Here is a 23,237-nt window from a genome sequence, read left to right as displayed (position 1 = left end):
TGTTGTTTGCCTTAGCTTGTTCTCACCTGCACCAGGTAACAGGAGACTGTTGCCGTGGAAACGGCAACAACAGATGGTGACTTTTAGCAGAGAGAGTGGTGTAATGGATGCTCTTTGCCACATGATGGCAGCACTGTATTATTATGGCTCTCCACATGTCATTCTTGTGTATCGGATTCAAGAGGTTAAAATGACACATGATTTTATAACGTTGTAAACATCCACCACTTGGGAGATCGGGCTACATTCTTCAGTCCTTAACTGTCCAGTGCTGGTGTATCACCTGTAGGTTGGACCTGTTGTTCATTCTGAAATGCTGCTCATCACAGTTGTGAAGAGTTGTTATCTGAGTTACTTTAATCTTTTCAAATATGTCTGGCTATTCGCCCCTGGTCTCTCCAAATAACCGTGTTTCCAAATGCTGCTCACTGGATGTTTTTGTGTTTTTAACCACACTTCTGTGAAAATCCCAGGAGGTCAGTTAGGTGAAGCATCAAGTGAAGCTTCTGACCTCATATGAACTTCTCTGCCGCCACATAGTGAAGCATTGACTGGATAATTTAAAAAATAACTAGGTTTACTTCTAATCAATGCAATCTCCACTTGCTGGTGATTTGCAAGTACTACAAACAAATGAAAATCCAACGACTCCAGGAATAATACAGACTCTAGGAATAATAAGTGAGCCTGTATCTAAGGATGTGAGAAGGAGGTTTTTTTATATTTCTTAACTAGGAGCCAATACAGAGAAGCTGAGACAGGCATTACATGAGTTCCTGTCAGCAAGAGAATTTCTCATTTTCAGTTTTTGTTTTACTAAATTGTTCAGCTGGAAGAAAGCTTTCTTGTCAATGTACAAGTCAGATGACTTGTCCTGGTCAAAATAAGGTTTCCGTCCTTAGTAACTATCTAATGTTAAACGAATTATTGTTTTGATTATGTATTTCTGTTTGTCTTAATTTTGACAGGACGTTTATTTGGAAGTCGAACTTTACCAGCTAGTGAGGCCTTTTTGTCCCTTTTTATTTAAGGCATTCCTGAAATCGATCTGGGAGACTGTGTGTCATGGTAGAGTAGTCACATGTACGATTTTCTTCTACAGGAAGTGAAGGCAGCAGACGCCCTGCCCTCTGGGGGCTAACATGACTCACTACTCTCTATGTACAGGTTGGAGCTGCATTGCAAAAACTGGCAACACACGGGGTAGGTAAGTCTTAACACTTTGTTTTAGATAATTGACTTTGAAATGTCTCAGCTCTGTGACAAATGAAATGTAGTATATGAGCCAGTTTTATTCAATCATAAAGTTTATTTGTGTTAGCAGGAGACAGCTTCATTATTTCTAAGCACAGTCATTTAAAAAGTAAAGGATGAGAATGAGATGGTGGAATTGAACTGTATTTCTAACTTTCTTCTAAAACAATATAGGCATTGGATTAAAGATGTGTCTTATTTGACAAATTACTTGAGTTTTGACATCAAAGTAGTACTTTTAGAAAGCTTGCTTTGAATTGTTGACTTCTCCTTTATTTTTTAATTTTATTGAGAACTGTATTTTAAAAAAGTGGATTATTTGATTTGGCTCACTTTATAATTTCACTTATAATTTCCCACTACAAAACATAGTTTGACAAACTTCACATCGTTTCAATTCGATAGCCTTATCTAAAAAAAAGTTCTCTATAGTGCAGCAGTACAGTTGAATAATCTGCACATACGTTTGAAGTTGAGTGTTTCACAGCCCTATATGGTTACAGAGTAAACGCATACTTCATTTATAATCTTAAAGCTTTAGAAACAAAACAAACCATTAGAATGCCACATATATATTTTTTCAACAATTAATGCTTCTTTTTCCCACTTTCAACCACTGAAGCTTTTTAATATGTGCAGGATTAAGATGTGTCGATAACTTAAGACTGTTCCTACTTCTAATATATGTGATTAAATGTAGGTGTTGCTTTCCACATTTTGACCTTCCACCATTAAAAGGGACACAATAACATTTAATTTGTATTTATGATCACATAAATTAACAAATAAGGGAGGGGGGGGGGGTCAATTATCTTTACAGATCTAGTAGGTGTCTTTCCTCTGTTTTTGCTGTAGGCATCCGCAATGTGGGGTCTATACTTCACCCTTGCAGCCCTGACCTGGTGTGTGGACTCAGTCGGAGGGTTCAGTAACGGGAAGGTGGGTGTAGCCTGTGGAGACATGGAACCTCAACATGGTCATGAGCCCAGACCAGAGCCTCCTCCATACACGATCAATGTGGACAAATCCACGTTCAGTCCTGGTGAAAACATCACAGGTAACCTGTTCAACTTTCATTTTACAGGTTACAATAGTGACCTAATCCTTTCTCCTTACTTCTTTCCTCTCCTTCATTCACAGTTTCTTTGCAAGTGGCCTCCTCTGACCCAACGTTCTTCAAGGGGTTCCTTATGGAAGCACGGGATGCTGGGAAATTGGACTTCCCACCATTAGGATTCTTCATCCTGACGGACCCTCATCAGTCCCAGCTGTTACAGTGTGGCCACACTCAGGTATACAGTATTGGACACTTAATCTGCAGATGTTTTCACAACACACATTTCATAAGCACAACAAAACAGTTGTGTTACCAGTTATTGAAAAACATGGAAAAAAAAAACCTCCTTGTTGTATGAAATGCATGTCTCACTGCTGCTGCACCACCTGCTTCCACCTGCAGTGTACATGCTGCTCGTCCCCTCTTATAGCACATAATTATTACTTACTGTATGTATGAGCTAAACCATGACCTAAGAAGATGCCAGTCCTGGCAGGCCACCTCAGTGGGGATAAACATGATGTGTTTAATGAGCGTGTTCTTTCTGGGTGTATGCTGCTGTGAATCCCTATCATTTAAAGGGATCTGGGGTGAGCCACAAGAGAAACACAAAAAAAACCCAGGTCCAGGCAGTGTGGGAGTCACCAGAGAAGCCTCCACAAAGAGTCCGGTTTCTGTGAGTATGCATCAAACTGCAGGTTGATATCCGGAGCCACCCACAAAGCGCTGTCCAGCAAACACAGTATTCAAATTCATCGACAGGTCTTGTTTTACAGATTTGTATAGATGAATATATTTCAGTATGTCAAGGTGGGTTTAATTTGTTTTTGCAGTGTGACAGTGGTACATGACTATGAGGTTTACTGGGTGAAGATTGCAGGTCCTGTGGTGTCACTGAGAGGAATGACTGCTGCTCCAACCACAGCAGTATCTCCTCAAACCACCAGCCCCACTGCTCTGTCCACACAGGTCAGTATCTCACGCACAGAGGGGAGATAATCCAAAGTATAGCCTTATAAATAACAAGTTTACAGGTTCACAGATATATGTTTCAGAGATTTCTAAATTAACATCTGTGAATGGAATTAAGTTTATTGTAGACACAGCTTTCAGAAACCCTGTCTCTGTTAATTTAGATCCAACACAGACCTTAGGGGAAGGTTTGCACATCATCCCGAATAACAAGGTTCTTACCATTCAGAGTAAGAATAGCATATCTAAATTGTTATCTTCTTCCCTCTCCTCAGTTTAGTTCAGTGGGGTGTGGCCACAGTAAATCTTGCCTCAGAGACCCAATGGGCTGTGACCCAGAGTCAGATCCCCACTGTTTCTTCCTGTCGTTTACCACTGATGAAGCAGGACGGAGTGTGATGTTTGAACTTAGTGGGCCTACTGAGGGTTACATGTCCTTTGCCCTGTCCCACGATAAATGGATGGTGAGTTTTACTTCAATCATGAAATTTACTTTTCAATCTCAAGAGTCAGTTATCATTAAATAACCCCTGAAAGTATAATTATTTCAATTTAAACAACCAAAAATCCCAGGTTTATCAATGATAAAGTATGATGTGTGATGGACAGAAAGAAGGAAATCATTAGAGTCCACCTTTTGCTTGAAGTCTGAGAACTAATCAGCGATTTCAAATCTTTCACAACTGCTGTCATTTAATTCCCAAAGTAACTTCCTTCCTGGCAAAAAATGGTTTTCCTTCATATCAATACAGTATCAGAATGCGTTGAGAGGTTTACATGCTGCCCTGAAGCTTTATACTTAAATGATGAAACAAATTGTTCACCTATACTGTTGATGTGAAGACTCTCAAACATGAGCCACTGAAACCCAGTTGGATGATTGTACAGTTAAAAAAAAACTTCTGTAAAGTGGTGTCACTGTGTACAGTATATTTAGGAATCAATGTTTTAGTCTCTATTTATGATTAATAAAAAAAATGGCTTGATGTACAGTATATGTATTTGACATAAAAAATATTTGGGTGTCCATATGTCCTATATTATGTCAATATCAAAAACATTTGGTGTGTTATTATCTTGCTGACAGCATTTCCCATATAGAAATTCCATACAATAAATTTGAATGAGCAAACTCATCCTGAATGAAAGATAGTAATGGCTAATTTATGATTTCTATTAACATAATGAGCAAATGTTATTAATTTACACATTTGGCAAAACACTCTTAAGGACATACAAGTACAGATTGTATTAGATCAGATCATATGCATTTTTAAGGGTTAGAGTTTTGAGTTTTGAGTAGTTTATTGAATGTACCTGGGAAAGTGCAATTGCAGAGCCTTCTAGCCTTCTCATTTAACCACTCGTAAGCAGACGCCTTTTCTGAGAGGTGTTAAAATCCAACAGACAGGTCGCTTGTGGATACCGGGATCCTGCGCTCTACGGACGTCATTACGGTAAGCGTGCTGCGTCACTTCCTGTTATTGCCACGGGTGGTGTAGTCGCTATCTGAATTAGCTCCTCCGCTAAAACACAACTGTCTTTCTGTTCTACTACGGCTAAAATCACCGGTATATAGTTAAGCACCCTCACATACCAGCCCCTACACTCTGGTGCTTTGTGAGTCTGTGTTCTGTTTAAATCTCACCCTCGTAGTTTTAGCAGCGATGTGTTCTCTCTCTCCCTCTCGCTCCACCGCTCTCTCTTGCTCCGAGTGTCTCATGTTTACTTACTCCTCCGCCTCCATTAACAGTAGTGGTAAATGTAATAAATGTAGTATGTTGGTAGCGATGGAGGCGAGGCTTAGCGACTAAGAAGCTCGGCTCCTCAGCTTAGAACCCCCGTTAGCTGTAGTTAGCCGCCCCGTGCTAGCCGCAGCGAAGCCACGTAGCTCAGCCCGTAGTTTAGCTTCAGCTAGCAGTCCATCGACCTGTCGGAATTGAACATTTAACAGTACTTCCGCGCAATCCAGTACTATCAGACCATAATTTAATAACCTTTGATTTTTCATTATCTGAATATATGCCCCTAATAAAAAACTAATTTTCTAGATGTCTACCTGATAGTGCTATAGCTAAATTCAAGGAAATAATTCCGATTACATTTAAACCAGTATTTTAGTTAGTGACTTTTAGTTTGAAGAGGAGTTTACCGGAAGTGTGTTGTGTGAAGGGTTTACCGGAAGTGTGTGGTGTGTGATGATTTTGTTGTGAAGTTGACAGATAATACACGGGTGTTGTCTCCCGAATGGATGCCCTTCTTCTGTCTTCCTTTGACTAATACAACACAAATAAACGCTCGGCTACATTGGTGGCAGCGGTGGTTTCGAGCCCACCCGAAGCCCATCGCAGGAAAAGTGCACGGTGAGGAAGAACGAAGCAGCTCAAAGTTTTGACGAGTTAGCTTAAGTTAGCCACAGCTAATCGACGTGCCGCTAAAGTGTGGACGGATCTTCTGTGACGTATTCAACGAGGAAAACCAGAGCTCTCCCTCACAATAAGAAAAGAGAGTGTTGGAATTAAAAGAACGTCAACGTGGATTAAGATGTGGAGGGGTGCCACAGACCCCCTGGACTCTAAGATGCCCTACGGAGAGAGATCGATCTCAAGCAACGTCAGGATCGAGCTCCCGCTGCCCTTCACTGGGGAGGAAAAAGAAAGTTTCCCCTGCTGGGCTCGACAGTTCGAGGTGGCTGTGCAGGCGCTGGTGACAGGCGCAGGAGGCGACTATGAGTATGAACTGGTCCGGATTCTACCAACCCGCCTGGCTAGAGCTGCGTTTCTCCTGTGGGATAGCCTGCCAAAGGCAGTTCAAAGTGACTATTCTGCAGTGAAGGAGAAGCTACAAGAGGCGTTTGGACAGAGACATTTTCTGGACCGCTTCAGAGCAAATCTCTCAGCTCGTCCTCGAGCTTTAGGTGAGAGCTTGGAGGTATATGCAGCAGACATCAGCAAGCTGGTCCATGAGGCATTCCCAGGCTATGGGGATGTTGCTCAAAGAGAAGAAAAATTCCGCAGATTTTTACATGGCCTTGACCCGTCCCTGAGGGCTAAATGTCATGAGCAGGGGGCTACTGATTTGGAAGAAGCTCTGATTATCGCAGGTCGGTGTGAAATGGCCAGAGAGACGTTAAAGATGGACTATGGCAATCCTCATGCAAACCAGCCTGCAGTAAACAGTGGTTCAACATCCATGGTGCAGTCCATTTCTGATGGCGGTGGTTTTTTCAAAGCCATAGATAGACTGAATGAGGAAATGAGAGAAATGAGAATGGACATGAGACAGATGGCAGATGAGAATAAACGCCTGAGATCCATCGAGGGTCGTAGCGAATGGAAAAATTCTCCTTCGGCGCATGGAAGTCATTGCCAGTGTGACTGTGGCAATTATGGCTGCCAATCTCGTCGCCCACAAGGGGAGCGAGGAGGACGCTCCCCGGACCGTTTCTGGCGTGAACGGGAAACCGAGGTTGGCTCCAGAGAGAGACAGTTTTACCGGGGCCTGAACATAACAGAGCCCCCTCTCCAAACTGGAGGGGTCCAAGACCTGCCAGGGGACCCTTTTATGAGGAACCGCAGAGACAGCGCGGTGTGCGGTTTCTCTCCCCCAAAAGAGAGGACTCAGCCAAGCAGTCGGGAAAAGAGATGTAGCTGATGTTGCGGCCCAGACACCAGCTACAACACATATGGGCCATTTGAAGAAGAGCACCTCTTATGTGAAAGGTTGCATGGAAGGGATTGAAGTCAATATCCTAGTGGATTCTGGGGCAACAGAGACTTTCATCAGTGCTGATTTCCGTATGGCTGTCCCCGCCCTGCGCAGACGACCCCTGAACCCTGATCTCATTGCTGCACGTGCGGTGAATGGCCAGATGCTCGACACCTTGGGCACTATAACTGCGACTCTACGCTTGGGTAATGAGTCCTGGCAGCAAGTTTTCTATGTACTTAGGGGATCGACACAAGCAGTACTGCTGGGTTTGGACTTTCTTGTTCCGAATCACGCCCTGTTGGATTTCGCCCATGGCCGACTGCAGTTGTGGGACACAATGACTTCCCTTTTGAGTGACAAAGACTTTGTTCCTGAATGCTGCAATGTCACGGTCTCTTCTGCTCTGGAATTACCCCCCCTCAGTGAAATGATTGTTCCTGTGAGTGTATCTCCAGCTGGGATCGTTGATCGGCTCCCAGACTTTGTCGGATATTTGTCTCCAAATCTCCAGCAAAATAGTGAGTTTGTAGTGGCTCACACTGTGACCCTGGCAAAAAATGGAATCACAACAGCCCGTGTTTTGAACCCTACAGACAGAGTTATTGTGCTCAGGGAAGGCATGCATTTGGGGTAGTTTTTGTCGGTCGAGGAATCTGAGTTAGTACTACTCCCTCAAACCCCAGTGGCGACGGTCTCCACCATCTCATCCACGGAGGGGCCGATTGTGTCTCTGAGGGAATCCCCAACTAATCAGCATGAGAGGGCACAGTTGATGGAACTGCTGGAGGAATATAGGCAAATATTTAGTACACCAGAGGGGGTGATTGGCAAATGCAGGCTCATTGAACATCATATTAAAACCGATGATCATCCACCCCAGCGACAGCGTGCATATCGCACCTCACCAGACAAGAGGGAAGAGATAGATAGGCAGGTGTCGGCTCTGTTAGCTGATGGGGTGATAGAGGAGAGTTGCAGCCCCTGGGCCTCACCTGTCGTTCTGGTGAAGAAAAAGAATGGAGAGTGGAGGTTTTGTATTGACTATCGCCGCTTAAACAGCGTAACAGTGAGAGACTGCCACCCCCTTCCCAGGGTGGATGACACATTAGATGCATTAGCAGGTTCCGTGTGGTTTAGCACTTTGGACTTTTCTAATGGCTACTGGCAGGTTGAGGTCGCTGAAGATGACAGGGAGAAGACCGCTTTCACAACGGGGAGGGGCCTCTACCAGTGGCGGTCGATGCCCATGGGTCTCACCAACTCGCCTGCAACATTTCAGCGCATGATGGAGCTCGTGCTTAGAGGACTCCCATGGCAGGTGTGTATGGTGTATCTCGATGTGCTCATATACAGCCCCACCTTTGAGGAACATCTCTCCAGCCTGAGGGAAATTTTCTCCAGGATTCAGGCGGCGGGTCTTAGGTTGAATTCTAAGAAATGTCATCTAGCTAAAGATCATGTGGTGTTCCTGAGGCATGTTGTGTCTTGCCGTGGCCTGCAGCCAGACCCACGAAACACAGACAAGGTCAGAACATGGCCTACTCCACAGAATCCAACGGAAGTGAGGGCATGTCTGCCCCTTTAAAGTGTATACGGATGCCTCCATGGACGCTGTGGGGGCCATATTGGCACAGGACAGGGATGGATTGGAGAGAGTGGTGGTGTATGCTAGTCAGTCACTCACTGCCACCGAAAGACGCTGGTCCACTTTTGACAAGGAGCTATGGGCTGTAGTTTGGGGCGTACGGCAGTTCAGACACTAGTGACATTAGTGTAGTTTTGGACTGGATTGAGGTGAAGGGGTCGCGACCTCCACGGTGGCAGATGAAAGGGAGCTCTCGGTGGCTTCGTAAATTATGGACTGAATATCCTCGTCTTTCTGTGGTGAATGGTGTGCTCTGTCGGTCAGTGTATTCCTCTCTCACAGGGGACGCTCAGTATCAGGTGGTTGTGCCCTCCTCGTTTATCCCTGATGTACTGCAGCACCTGCATGGAGGCCCTGCATCAGCACATTTTTCTGCAGAGCGGGTGTGGGAAAGAGCGAGGCAATCGTGTTACTGGCCCTGTATGTTTAAGGATGTTAGGCAGTGGTGTGAGCAGTGCGTCCCCTGTCAGACCCGCAGGGCCCCTGTTCCTAAACATCGGGCACCGATGGGGGGGTCCCAGGCTACTCATCCATTCCAGAGAGTGGCGATGGACATTTTGGAACTACCAGTGACGTCTAAGGGTAACAGATATGTGTTGGTTGTTGAGGACTATTTTACCAAGTTTGTGAATCTGTATGATCTTCCTAATCAAACCGCTCATTCGGTTGCAAAGTGTGTGTTTGAGGGTTATGTGTTGGTTCATGGTGTTCCTGAGATAATTCACAGTGATCAGGGTCGGCAATTCGAGGGGGAAATTGTTCAGAGACTGTGTCAGCTTATGAAGATTAAGAAAACGCGCACCACGCCATATAATCCAAAATCGGATGGTATGGTGGAACGTTTTAATCGGACACTCATTGACCAGTTAGCTAGATCATTGCTGGCCTGTGGAGGTGAGTGGGACGACTACCTACAACATGTTGCATTTGCTTACAACACCTCAGTGCATGCAAGTACGGGTTACACGCCTTACTACCTGACTCATGGGCGGGAAGCCCGTGTCCCGGTGGATGTGTTAGTGTCCCCTCAGGCGGTGCATTTGGACGTGACTTTGTCTCACGCTGACTTCGTAGCCTCTCTAGTGGGGAGGCTGGAAACTGCTTTTGGAAGAGCCAGGCAGTTTAGTATCAGTGCTCACGAGACACAGAAACTTTATTATGATGTGTCTGTTCGTCATCGGCCATATGCAGTAGGAGATTTGGTGTGGCTGCACGATCCTACGGAGGACCGTATGAAGCTGGCTCCCCACTGGAAGGGCCCCTACAAGGTTCTGGCTGTGATGGACTCTGCTGGAGAAAGTGGGCTGACCTATCGCATTAACTGCCCTTTCACTCCTGGACAGGAGCGGGTGGTTCATTATGACAGACTCAAGGCTTACACTCTACCACTGCCGGTGGGTTCTGCGTGTAGTTCCCCAGCTTCTCCTCGTCATGCTCCTTCGCTACAGGACGAGGGGTCACTTGAAGGAGGCTGTGGTGCTGAAGGGCCGCTGGCGGGTAGTGACACTGGCCTGAGAGAGCCTCGCCAGATGGTGTCCCGTTCTGGGAGAGCCGTGAGACAGCCGGTTCATTTCAAGGACTATGTTGTTTAGAAATAACTGATCTGTTCGACAGTTGTGTGGGTTAACTGAATTATTTTTTTTGGCCTGGGTGTACGTGGTACATGGTATCAGGTGTATATGTATAGGTATATATATGGTGTTTTTTTTTAAATATATATATGTATATGTGTAATTTTTGTTGCTGGGGCTGTTGTTATTGTTTTTGTGTTTTGATATTGTGACTTTTAGTTTGAAGAGGAGTTTACCGGAAGTTAAATGGTAAATGGATTTGTATTTATATAGCGCTTTTCTAGTCTGATGATGACCACTCAAAGCGCTTTACAGTACAGTTACACATTCACCCATTCACACAGTGCATCTACTTGCAGCACTTTGTTATTCTATGGGGGGCTATTGAGGGTTCAGCATCTTGCCCAAGGACACTTCGGCATGCAGATGGTTCAGACTGGGGATCGAACCGCCGACCTTCAGGTTGGAGGACGACCACTCTACCCCTCAGCCACAGCCGCCCTCAAAATCATGAAGTGTGTTGTGTGAAGGGTTTACCGGAAGTGTGTGGTGTGTGATGATTTTGTTGTGAAGTTGACAGATAATAAACGGGTGCTGTCTCCCGAATGGATGCCCTTCTTCTGTCTTCCTTTGACTAATACAACACAAATAAACGCTCGGCTACATAAACAACAAATTCTTTAAAAACCCGAGCTCTATTGAGATTGACCATCTCGTAGATAGCTCTGCAGACTCATTACGATTAACATTAGACTCAATAGCGCCTCTAAAAAAGAAATGTGTAAAACATAGTCAATTAGCTCCGTGGTATAATTCCAAGACACATGAGTTGAAACAAATATCAAGAAAATTAGAAAGGAAGTGGCGCTCCAGCAACAGTGTTGAAAATCTCCTAGACTGGAAGAGTAGTGTTAAAGAATATAAAAAGGCTCTCCACAAAGCAAGAGCTGCCTATTATTCAAAACTAATAGAAGAGAATAAAAACAACCCCAGGTTCCTCTTCAGCACTGTAGCCAGGTTGACAGAGAGTCACACCTCCACCGAACCCAGTATTCCTCGATCCCTAAATAGCAATATCTTTATGACCTTTTTTAATGATCAAATTCTAACTATTAGAAATAAAATCAACCATCTCCTGCCCTCAATTGGCACTAATACCCTCCCAACAACAGAGATCTCAGAAACGGCTGAGAATCCCTCCCATTACTTAGACAGCTTCTCTCTGATCACCCGTGATCAGTTTACCAAAATAATCTCAGGTTCTAAACCAACAACCTGTATCTTAGATCCGATTCCAACTAAATTACTTAAAGAAATTCTGCCCCTAATAGATAGTTCGTTACTTAACACAATAAATCTGTCATTATCATCAGGTTATGTACCACAGTCTTTTAAAATAGCTGTTATCAAACCCCTACTCAAAAAACCCACCCTAGACCCAGAGGTTTTAGCAAATTACAGGCCAATATCCAATCTCCCCTTCCTCTCTAAAATCTTAGAAAAAGTTGTAGCCAATCAGCTGTGTGAGTTTCTCCAGGAAAATAATATACATGAAGACTTTCAGTCTGGGTTTAGAACCAATCACAGCACAGAGACAGCCCTGGCAAAAGTCACTAATGACCTTCTAATAGCTTCAGATCAGGGACTAAAACAGTTAATTAACATTAAAGGAACAGCCCTAAACTGGTTTAAATCTTATTTTTCTGATCGCTCCCAATTCGTACAAATTAATGATGAGTCATCTGTGCACAAAAGTTAACCATGGTGTTCCACAGGGGTCTGTGCTCGGCCCAATTTTATTCTCATTATATATGCTTCCACTAGGAAACATTATCAGGACACACTCGGTAAATTTTCACTGTTATGCGGATGACACCCAGTTATATTTGTCAATAAAACCTGATCAAAGTAATCAATTAACTAAATTTCGAGCATGTCTCAAGGACATAAAAACCTGGATGACCCGCAATTTTCTCTTATTAAACTCAGATAAAACTGAGGTTATAATACTCGGCCCTAAACACCTTAGAGAAACATTATCTAATGATATAGCTGCGTTAGACGACATTGCCCTTGCTTCCAATGAAACAGTCAGGAACTAGGGAGTGATCTTCGATCCTGATTTGTCCTTTAATAGTCACTTAAAACAAATTTCTAGGACCGCCTTTTTCCACTTGCGTAATATCTCAAAAATCAGACATGTCCTTTCGCAAAAAGATGCAGAAAAACTAGTCCACGCCTTTGTTACATCGAGACTGGACTACTGTAATTCACTATTATCAGGCTCCAGCAGTAAGTCGTTAAAGACTCTGCAGCTGGTCCAAAATGCCGCAGCACGTGTCCTGACAAGAACTAAGAAAAGAGAGCACATTTCCCCAGTATTAGCATCGCTACACTGGCTTCCTGTTAAATCAAGAAAAGGAATTTAAAATTCTCCTCCTCACCTTCAAGGCCCTTAATGATATGGCACCTTTTTACCTTAAAGAGATGTTAATACCATATCAACCTACTAGAGCACTCCGATCCCAGAATTCAGGTTTACTTGTCGTCCCTAAAGTCTCTAAAAGTATAGTAGGAGCCAGAGCTTTTAGCCATCAAGCCCCACTCTTGTGGAATAATCTCTCACTTTCAGTTAGGGAAGCAGACACGCTCTGTTCGTTTAAAAGTAGACTCAAAACCTTCCTTTTTGATAAAGCTTATAGTTAGAGCTAATTAGTGGAATTTATAACACAAGACACACGGAGCTTCTCTTTCCTGCTTCTCCTTCCTTTTCTCCATCCCTAACACATCAAGGTAATTCTTATCTTATCAGTACATGTTACTAACTTGACCCCTTTCCCGGAGTTTCTGTGCCTCAGCGCCCGCAGATGCAGGGCCACAGCTGTGGCCGCACCATGGATATGATTGTGGATCGCGCGTCAGAGGTTGCAATGGTGGATCCAGTTCGGTGGATTCTGTATCGTGCCTGCTGATCGTAGTGGTAATGGAGGATCCTTTGTCGCGCTGGCATCAGCTGATGGTGGACCACGACCGAGGCGGTAGCTGATAATGGATTCTAACTGGCGGCAGTGGACAATAACTGTGGACTATAGTGGATCCCATCCTGATGCTGGATCGTGATCTTGCTGCTGACCAGAGACTATGATTGCAGCAGGACTGCTTCACTTATAGTATTGAAAAAATGTTTACCCTCATCGATGCTGCTAAAAACTTTAATCCTGATGATGTTTTCTTAACACTTGACATCTATTGCACTTCTGTTCGTCCTGGGAGAGGGATCCCTCACATGTGGCTCTCTTTGAGGTTTCTACATATTTTTACCTGTTAAAAGGGTTTTTAGTAGTTTTTCCTTACTCTTGTTGAGGGTTTAGGACAGAGGATGTCACACCATGTTAAAGCCCTATGAGACGAATTGTGATTTGTGAATGTGGGCTATACAAATAAACTTGATTGATTGATTGATTGATAGAAGGTGGGGGCCACCACGCTTAAAACTATGTCTCCAAAAGTCTGTATGGTGTTGGGGAAAGTGAGCAGACTCCACTCAAAGGATGATAGTTTGGTTTAATGCAGAAACATTTCAGTGACTTCAGCCTCAACCTGTGGGGTCATCAAAATATCTGCAAGCCCTGACATTCACATCTGACTCAAAATAAGCTAATTTTCATCGTGTTTTTAGCTTAAATGTCCACCAGAAGTGGTTAAGCTAGTGAACTTTAAAAATTATGTAAATTAAGCCGGTTCAAGTCGAATTTGAATGTCGGGGCTTCCGGACACTTGGATGACACCACAGGAGCATTATGGAGGCGTGTTATGTTTCTTTCTGTTGTTTTACTCTGCTGAAGAGAGGTCACTTATGTCTTCAATTATATTGGATTCGGCTGCTACGCTGTTAACCCATGAAACTCCAAAAATGTTTTGTGGACTCAAACACTTCACCCACCCCTCCATCGGAATAGCGGGAGATAACTTTCGAATTAAGATTTCCTGGTGAACTATCCCTTTAATGTCTGTGCTGCAGTTAATCAAAATGCTTGACCGATTTTAACCCAGCATTTTTACATAATCTAGCCAATTATTATTTTGCCATGACAACATTACTGTCAAAACTGTCAAAACACATGAACTGAATTTATGGGAGATAAGGCTGCCTTTAAGGTACTGACAATAATGAGCTGTAAATTAATATCAGTGTGTGTACTATTGATTTTTACCCTTGTAGGGGAATGATGACGTCTATCTCTGCGAGAACGATAGAGGCAGTGTTACCATCAGTGCTGGATATGTCTCTGGACGAAATCACCCTGAGCTTGCAACAGAGGTAAACACTGACTGATCGTCATCACCACACAGTATCAGTGGCTGTACTGTTGTAACCATCGGTTTTCAGTCCTAACCTCTCTGTTTCCAGGAGGCTCTGTGGGGGCAGGCCTGGAGGCTGGTTGATGGAGTCATCCAGTGTCGTTTCCACAGAAGCATCCACCTACATAACAGATTCAACTTAAACCAGAGCTACTTCCTGTTTCTGGCGCATGGTAGATGTCACCATGGTAAGACAGTGGGAAACTCAGTTCTGAAAGGTGAACAGTATTTATTAAACTAGTACAGTGCCTGTCCTTAATCCGCCTGTTTAGAGGGGCTGTTTGCTTTGTCTGAGGTAATGCTCTGGATCTGCTCCAAATTTATCCCACTGGCCTACAATATACTGTGACATTTTGTTTTACATGTCTATGGTGTAGAGTGACATTATAAAACTGCATTCATCCTACCTGGTTTATCTGCACAGAACATTTAGTAGTCAATGTTTTTCATGAGATGAAACTGAATTTACTTTATTATTGTTCATGTGTGAGGCTTATATATATGTGTGTGTGTGTGTTTGAATAATTTACTAAACCGCTGTTGTTTTTTCACATTGTGTGTAAGCAGGTTCCAAGATCTGTTAAGTAACAGACACGATTTTCACAAAATTAAAACTATGTTAAAACTTGACATATGACAGGTTTTCTAAAATTGACTTCTACCTAAGGCCATGTGTTTATTAACTGGAATCAGGTGTAGGGCAGCAAATCTAATGTAGATGTTGTAGGTTAAGAAAGCCATTTGACTATTTCAGGTTCAGCATTGACCTTCTGAAAGTTGTCAATTTGAGTTTCATGCTCCCAACTTCTTATGTGTCTGCTGAATCGGATTCTGTTGTATTAATGGAAACACTTTGAAGGCTGGGGAGATACATTTTATCTCTTCTCGGGTCATGTGTATTTTAATCTGATGCATCACACCTTCAGTGGGAATACTTTTATGACTCAGTTTGCTGAGAATAGCATAGTTTCCTCTTCAATTACTATTGGAAAAAAACTGTGACATCCATAAGGTTGTCTAAACTTTGTGCAGAGTGCATATTGGTAAAACTTTGTCCTCCATAGGTTTGATTTACAAACACCATCATCAACCTCTCATCTCCACCATTCAGAAGGTGATTACTGGACTTCCGGAGGTTTTAAGTGGCTCACGCTCCCCCCTGCTAATCAAGTTTCATGGTTAGTTCCACGACAGTCTAAAATCTGAAGATTTCAGAAAGACTGCTGTGTCCATTTCATCTCAGAGTAGCGCAAAGCTGGACAAACCAAAATAACATCAAGCCATTTTGTGTTCCGTAGTATATTAGGCACAGTAACTCTGTCATCTACTGATGCTGATACAAATTTATGTCATGTTGAACTACTGAATAGAACCTTATATCCTGTCATCTCCCTGGTTCTGTTCACACTGTGATAATATCACTGAATCCTACTCCATCTGATATCACTATAGCTCCAACATGTGGTCACATTTTTGCACACATCATCTATTCTACAGTGTACCTACTGTGTATGTTGGGTATGTGTGTAGGCTATGTAGCTAAAATTCCAGAATAATAAATTAACATAACAGTGAAAATCTAGATATTCTCAAAAAATCTCCAAGAACAAAGGATAAAACAAGAACTTTGAGCAATAATAAATAAAACAGACATGTACAGTATTCATAATAGGTATGAAGCAGACTGTGACTAGCTCATGAATCTCTCCTTCTTCCACCAAATATCAACAGATCATCACCTGTGATCTGTCCTCAGGTGTGGTCATGCTGACTGTCTGGATGTGGATAGTGAGCACAGCCGCCCTCATTGCTCGCCACTACAAAGACTTTTGGCCCGACACAACAGTGCTGGGACAAAGGCTCTGGTTTCAGGTGAGAACCCCAGCATATCTGTCTTTCAAACACTCTATATGCTCTAAATGTTATCGACAGAAACGTACACATTAATCTTCACAATAATATTCTTAATGTGTTACTGTCTGTCTTCCATGGACCTGACTAAACAGACATTCACGATAGAATTTAAATAGTCCTTCTCTCTTAATCTCCTTGTCTTTGCAGCTCCATCGAACCATGATGGTCTTGGCTATGGTCCTAACTAGTGCAGCCTTCATTCTGCCTTTCATATACAGGAGGGGATGGAGTAAGGTAAGTGTGTATTGGCGGTAGTCAGTCTATATATATATATATATATGAAGAGGTTCTGCTACAAGGTATATATATCTTAACAGTATTTATATATATATATATATATATATATATATATATATATATATATATATACCTTGTAGCAAAACCTCTTCATGGCATTTTTTGTGACCTTTTCTCTCCATCAGTGTTGTCTGAAAGAGTCTTTCCGACCAATGGTACACTCACACATACACATTCAAAGATGGATCAATATTCAGCTATGATTTTATCACATTCTCACACTGAAACACAATAAATTTCCCAGGCAATGTGCTTTAACACGTTCTTTTCCATTCACAATGAGTGGTAGCTCAATGCTCTGTTTGAGTCGGAATGTGTGAAATTGGATGAATAAATGTTTTTTCAGCTGTGGAGTTAGTCACCCTCACAAAACATTTAGCAAATATTCTTTTATTTTCGATATCAGAAAGACTGATAAGACATACCATAATGAGGTATTCACTATATTGTCCAGGTAGTATACTGCTCCGTGAGGTTGTACTTATGCATATCAGTGTTTTAAAGTAAAGGCTAATGCATGTTCACCTGAAAACACTTTTACCAAGGTAGTCGTCTTTGTGGAGTATGTTAGCATACAAACATTGCTAATTAGCTTTAAAAATAAAATATATGCTAACGGAAATGAAATCACCAGTCAGTGTGGGACATATTAGCATTATAATATTTGTATCTAGTTGGCACTGGATGAAAAGTTAAGTGGAGTGAAGTTATTACATATCATCCTGGCTTTGTCTATCAATTCACTTTGATTTCTTAGTCTGTGATAGTATTTAAACAATGCCATCAATGTATGATTATCATGATAATATGATACAACTGATAAGATATAATTATAATGTATAATTTTTATCTTTGATAAGTTAGTCACACGTCTTTCTTCATTAAAACTGTGTCCTTTGAGGTCGATTTTAGGAATAAGCTTTTTCTGCCGTGATTGACGTTGTGGTCAACACTGTGAGCTGCATTGGGGTGTGTATGTGTGTGAATGACTCAGCCAGATTAATCACATGCCGTTCTGTGGTGTGAGAGACAGAGTGTTGAGTACATCGAAGCATTTGTTCACCCTGACTCACCACAGAGGCTGCAGCTTTCAGGACAGACACCAACAGAATAAAGATACTAATAAATATGAAATAAATATTATCTTATATATCACGCACACACACACACACAAACACACACACACACACACACACACACACACACACACACACACACACACACACACACACACACACACACACACACACACACACACACACAGACACACACAGACACACACATACACACACACACACAAACACACACACAGAGTTGACTGAAACTCAAAATTTTGTGCAGTAACACATAAAAGTTTTAGTGAATTATGTTTTCTGTAATCTGCAGATCTCCACCCCCCTCTGCCAGTGTCAGGCGGAGTCACGGCAGCACGAGTGAATGTTCATCCTTAATTTTCTAATCTAAAATTCACATTATATCAATCAGCATGAAAAAATCGGAAATTGGCTGAAGTGGGAAAACATGGAGGAAAATTATAAACATGAGAAAACTCTATTGAATAAGGAAATGCAGTGCTGACAGTAGCTGCATGTACAAGGCTAAAATAGACCTGAAACATAAAGATGTTAATATTTTCAGCTCCTTGACCTAGATGCTGTTTATTCTCCTGTTTTGTGCAGTGGCCTCTAGGTGTCTGTCTTTCCCATCACAGGCCAATAGAACATAATGACTGAAGGTCCGCCAGTGAATCATAACTCAATTATTTAAAAAGATACAGATGAAAGATGATGTGGTTCTATCCTCATTCATGTCAGTGCTTCTATTGTTCTGTTTTTATACAAACACTTTATGTACAGATAAAGTGTGTAGTTATTTTACTCTGTAGCTGTTAGAAGGTGAGGGATCTTCAGACCACATGCAAGTGGAAAGTTGTCTCCTTCTCTGGATCTAGTGGCTGTTGACACAGGTTAATGACATCTAGTCTGAAATAAGAACAAATAAGATGAAACTGGCTCATGTACACATGTAGAATGTAGTTTTATTTAAAAAAAGGATTCTGCTCGTATCCTCTCATGATCAACAACTTCCACACTGTATCTAACTGAATATTGTAATTCCTACCAATGCTTTTCAGTTATGTTTAGTGAAGGATTCCAGGACATTTATGGTACTCCTTTATAACATTTTAATATGTATTAAATGTACTTCAATATTATTTCCAAGCATTGCTTGTTATATCAGAATTGCCAGAATTAAATTGTTAGCTGCTAAATTTTACTTAAATATTTTCTTTCTAAAGTTGCATGCTGTTAATGAGAAGGTATAAATCTTACTCTGTAAGTGGATTTCTGAAGTCTCAGAATGTAGTTATCTCAGTGAAGAAACAGCTTGTGCACTTTTAACACATGGTTAAGGAGAAAATAATAACATTAATAATGTTTATGTCAATAGGATGGCAATGCTTATCATGATAGTAAATGCCCTATATTTAGATAGCACTTAGTTTGTGCTGTTTTTAAAAGAAAAATTAATGTGCTGCCCATAGATACACTGTATAAATGGGTGAAATTGGCAAAATACTGTACTGTAAATCACTCAAACACAATTGTTACAGGGTTAATTTGGGGTTAAATATTTTGCCCAAGGATGCTTTGGCAAGTGGAATGGGGCAGACGTGGATCAAATCCCTGACCGTCTGTCTAATGGACCTGCTCTAACCCCATAGCCATGACCGCCTCACATCATGATGCTTATAATATAAGGATTAAAAATAAATGCAATAAACATTGAAAACCCCAATGCAGAGGGTGTAGAGAGTAGTGGGTGTCAACCCCCAAAAAATAAAAACTAAAGGATAATTCACTCATTCACTACCCACCACCAATTCCGATGGAGGAGTGGGTGAACTCAAACACTTCACCCACCTCTCCTGCTTTATCAAAAAAGTTAATAAAAGTTGACATGATCAAAAGGGTTATCAGCAAATATAAGAGGAAGAGAAAATGAAAGTGAACAGTTTATAGTAAAAAGTTTTGAATAAAACAGTTTATAGAACAATTTCCTGCTTCATATTTGACCTAGTGTACTCATTGCAGTGGTGAGCACACAATGTACCTGTGCAGTAAGGAACTATTATCAACATTTCAGGTTTTCTAACTGTCAGTTTGACCTCCCCTTAAAGTGATCCTCCAACTGATTAACCAAAGACTTGTAAACAACCTGGCTGATGAAATTTTATTCCATTGAAATGTCATGTAATCACAACTGATAGCTATGGTTGTCAAAGAATACGAGTTTATTAAATTAATACCAATCCTAAGAATTCAACAACATAGGTGATTGTAAATGAATAGAGACAGTTAATGTGTTTCTGATTATTTTCTTACCAGCATAGTAGAACATTTCCCCAGTGGGCCACAGATTATCCCTGCAGCTCATCTTCCTCCGTGTTTTCTCTTGTCTTCTCTTTCCTCCCAGGGTGCAGGCTCTCACCCTTACATAGGCTGCAGCATCATGGCTCTGTCTACCATCCAACCAATAATGGCAATTCTCCGACCAGTTCCCGAGTCCCCCAGGTAAGACCTAAAACCAGATTTCAATAACTCCCTAACTTGCACATGACTGTACTGTGAAAAGCAGCAGTAGTACTTTTAAATTCACCCAGGTCTTGTCTCTTCTCCTCTCTCTCTACATTGGCAGGAGGATCATCTTCAGATGGCTTCACTTTGGAGCAGGCACTGCTGCCCAGATACTTGCCAGTAAGACGACTAGTTAGAAAAGATTTTATTCTGGAGAAATTAAATACGATTGCTGCTGCTCGATGATGACTTGAGGACCATGAGTTATTACTTATATATTTTAACTTTTTTGAATGGCAGTTATTTCAAAATATGTAATACCAGTGTCTTAGAACTCCAGTTGAAAATGCATAGGCTACAGTAAACAGATTTTTGTCACATTCACTTGGACATTAATGAATTTAAACTGTTAACTTGTATTCTATAATTTAAGGCACCTTTAGTTAAGAAGAACACATTTTGTGGAAAAAACTAAAATTCAAAAGAACTGCTTAAATTGTTTAATCAATAAAAGAAACAAAACGTGAATGATTATATTAATAATTTTTCGAAGCACAGTCTGTGCAGTAAAGCACAATTTACTGTGTGCCCCATGATCCACGTGGTTTTCTTTCACGATGCCTGAGATTGAAATTCAAGCACTGTCTGGTCCTCTCTCCCTCCCACCAGTGTGTGTATTCCTTGGTGCTGCTCAGCAGGCGCTGCTGTTACCCAGTCCCTGGTCTCCTGCGGTGCTGACTGGATGGCTGCTGTGGATCATGATGGTCGACCTGCTGCTACTAATCCACCAGTGCAGGCTCAGAGGTATACGCAATACAGACCCATATTATTGGATGAATGACATTAAACTGCTTTCAGACATGCACTTAATTGGAGGATTGTTTTGTCAATGCAAATGCCTGAATGAGAGCCTCCTGACTTCTCCGGCCAGCCCCAAGTAAAAAATCTGCAGAATGTCCGAAGGAGTCGATATGAGAATAAGAGAAACTCGACACGCATTAGACGCAAAAATAAAAAAAAACAACACAAATCCCTCCACATGAAAAAACTGTGCCCTACACAGAAAACACAAAAGAAGATTTCAAGAGAGCTTGTGGAAAAAATAGCCTACGTGTTATGATTTCTGAAGCATAATAACTACATAACATTTTCCTTTAGCCTGCTGCACCACCTCTCACCTGAATGCTGCAGAGATTTCTGTATTGTTGTGAACACTTCAAGTGGAGAACCTCTTGATGCGATGTACATGTGTGAAACTCAGGACATCCTCCGTAAGTCATGCCGGAAAACAGCTTTAGCTTTCTCTTTTTATAGCTGTGCAATTTGAATCAGTTCTTAACGCCTGGAGACTTGGAACAGTAGGTATTACCTGTTTGTTTCAATTAGCAGCCAGTGCTGCTGCTGCCTGCAGCGAGAGAATCAATCAATTGTTATGTTCTGAAGCATTATGACTAAGGCCCTGAAAAATTGTGAGTGTGTGTGTGTGTGTGCGTGATATATAAGATAATATTTATTTCATATTTATTAGTATCTTTATTCTGTTGGTGTCTGTCCTGAAAGCTGCAGCCTCTGTGCTGAGTCAGGGTGAACAAACGCTGTGCACATCACGGGTGGGTGTTTTTACGTGGGCTTGAACGAATGAGAAGGTGAAATAGCTTGGAAATATCATCACATCTGCAGCATGTATCTTAATGAAAGACTTAACTTTAACTCTTTTGGCCTCATTTACCAACCATTCTTAAGATGATATTTCTTCTCAAAACCCTCTTGCGCAGTTTTTGCAAAAATTCTGAAATTCACCAATGTTTCTTTATCTGGCTTTTTTTATTATGTAAGAATAGTATCTATGCACAGTGAAAAGCCCTCAGCTTGACAATAATCACGCACTGAACTGGACCTGAACCCAAATATAATTTAAAACATTTTATCTGAACATGGCCAAGCATGTCAGGATGGATCCCGTCAGGCTCAGGTCTAGTATCAGAGACAGCAGAGCTAAGTCTGTTATTTTACTATGCAGTGATGATCCAGTTCTCTACATAGCAATGTTCTTGGTATAGCAGTATTTGAACTAAGATATATTGGTTTTAGTGTTCTCTACTTAGCAAACGTGTCTGACTAAAAATCACATATGTATCCACAGGCAACAGCAGCAGTGATGAGAATATTTCATTTGCTCAGCTTGACAGATTGCAGCACGGAGAGGTCAGATACGCCTTTATTTATTATTTTTAAATTGTTATACCTTCCTCTTTTTTATTGATTCTTCACTGTCACTTCTTTCAGATTTCCAAAGCCAAGAAGATGATGTTAGTTGTGTTCCTGATAGGAAATACTGGTTGTCTAGCTGCATTTACAAAAACTATTGCAAGTTTATAATTATTAGACAAATCATCACCATACAAGCTCTGTTGTAATTGTTGTGTGATTGAGTTTTATGAAGTCATGGCTTTATTGATGTTATTGATATTGATATTTGATAGTTTGGGTGAAAATAATGAATTTCAAAATTAAATTTAAATTAAAGTTTTGTGTATCACCACAGTATCCAAAACTGTACGATTCTATCATTCAAATTGAACAATTTCCCTCATGTATTAATTAATAGTTTCTCCTAAAGCAGGAGATTCTGCATCTACTTTTGTTATTATGATGTGTCAGTGATGACATGTATCAGCTGTTGTTCACCCTGACAAGCGCTAAAGAACGTGTTAGTATACAGTTTTATTTCATTTATTTCGTATTGCAAATAAAAAAATATTATATACATCGTGATTATCTTTTGTATTTCTGAGTAAGTATGTTTTTTTTCACAGGTCTGATCACACTGTCTTTTATGGCCCTAGAGGCCAGGTGGTCTACATCTAAGAGTGTTT

The 23,237-nt window shown here is 41.5% G+C and overlaps 1 protein-coding gene across 1 annotated transcript; it reads left to right on the top strand.

The window, feature by feature from the left end:
* Positions 1 to 371: 371 nt before the first annotated feature.
* frrs1b (ferric-chelate reductase 1b) lies at positions 372 to 22,740 on the top strand. The gene is made up of 17 exons (XM_061093611.1): positions 372 to 392; positions 474 to 476; positions 2,110 to 2,311; positions 2,407 to 2,546; positions 2,893 to 2,987; positions 3,145 to 3,280; positions 3,559 to 3,747; positions 14,433 to 14,531; positions 14,622 to 14,760; positions 15,637 to 15,750; positions 16,329 to 16,444; positions 16,634 to 16,720; positions 20,261 to 20,358; positions 20,483 to 20,541; positions 21,031 to 21,165; positions 22,505 to 22,566; positions 22,648 to 22,740. The coding sequence occupies exons 1-17, from the start codon at positions 372 to 374 to the stop codon at positions 22,738 to 22,740; spliced, it is 1,788 nt and encodes a 595-aa protein (XP_060949594.1).
* The last annotated feature ends 497 nt before the right edge of the window (positions 22,741 to 23,237 follow it).

Source organism: Limanda limanda, chromosome 20 (genome assembly GCF_963576545.1).
Source record: "Limanda limanda chromosome 20, fLimLim1.1, whole genome shotgun sequence".
NCBI classification, from domain to species: domain Eukaryota; kingdom Metazoa; phylum Chordata; class Actinopteri; order Pleuronectiformes; family Pleuronectidae; genus Limanda; species Limanda limanda.
The sequence above is the reverse complement of the archived record's forward strand: the minus strand, read 5'-3'. Positions and strand labels throughout refer to the sequence as shown.

What these genes read in the sequence shown, in the direction of transcription:
- frrs1b (XM_061093611.1), top strand. Translation starts at nt 372, where the DNA reads ATGTCTGGCTATTCGCCCCTG. An exon ending in ACAGGAGGGGATGGAGTAAG is followed by an intron (nt 16,721 to 20,260) that starts GTAAGTGTGTAT and finishes CTTTCCTCCCAG; the next exon opens with GGTGCAGGCTCTCACCCTTA. An exon ending in ACAGATTGCAGCACGGAGAG is followed by an intron (nt 22,567 to 22,647) that starts GTCAGATACGCC and finishes CACTTCTTTCAG; the next exon opens with ATTTCCAAAGCCAAGAAGAT.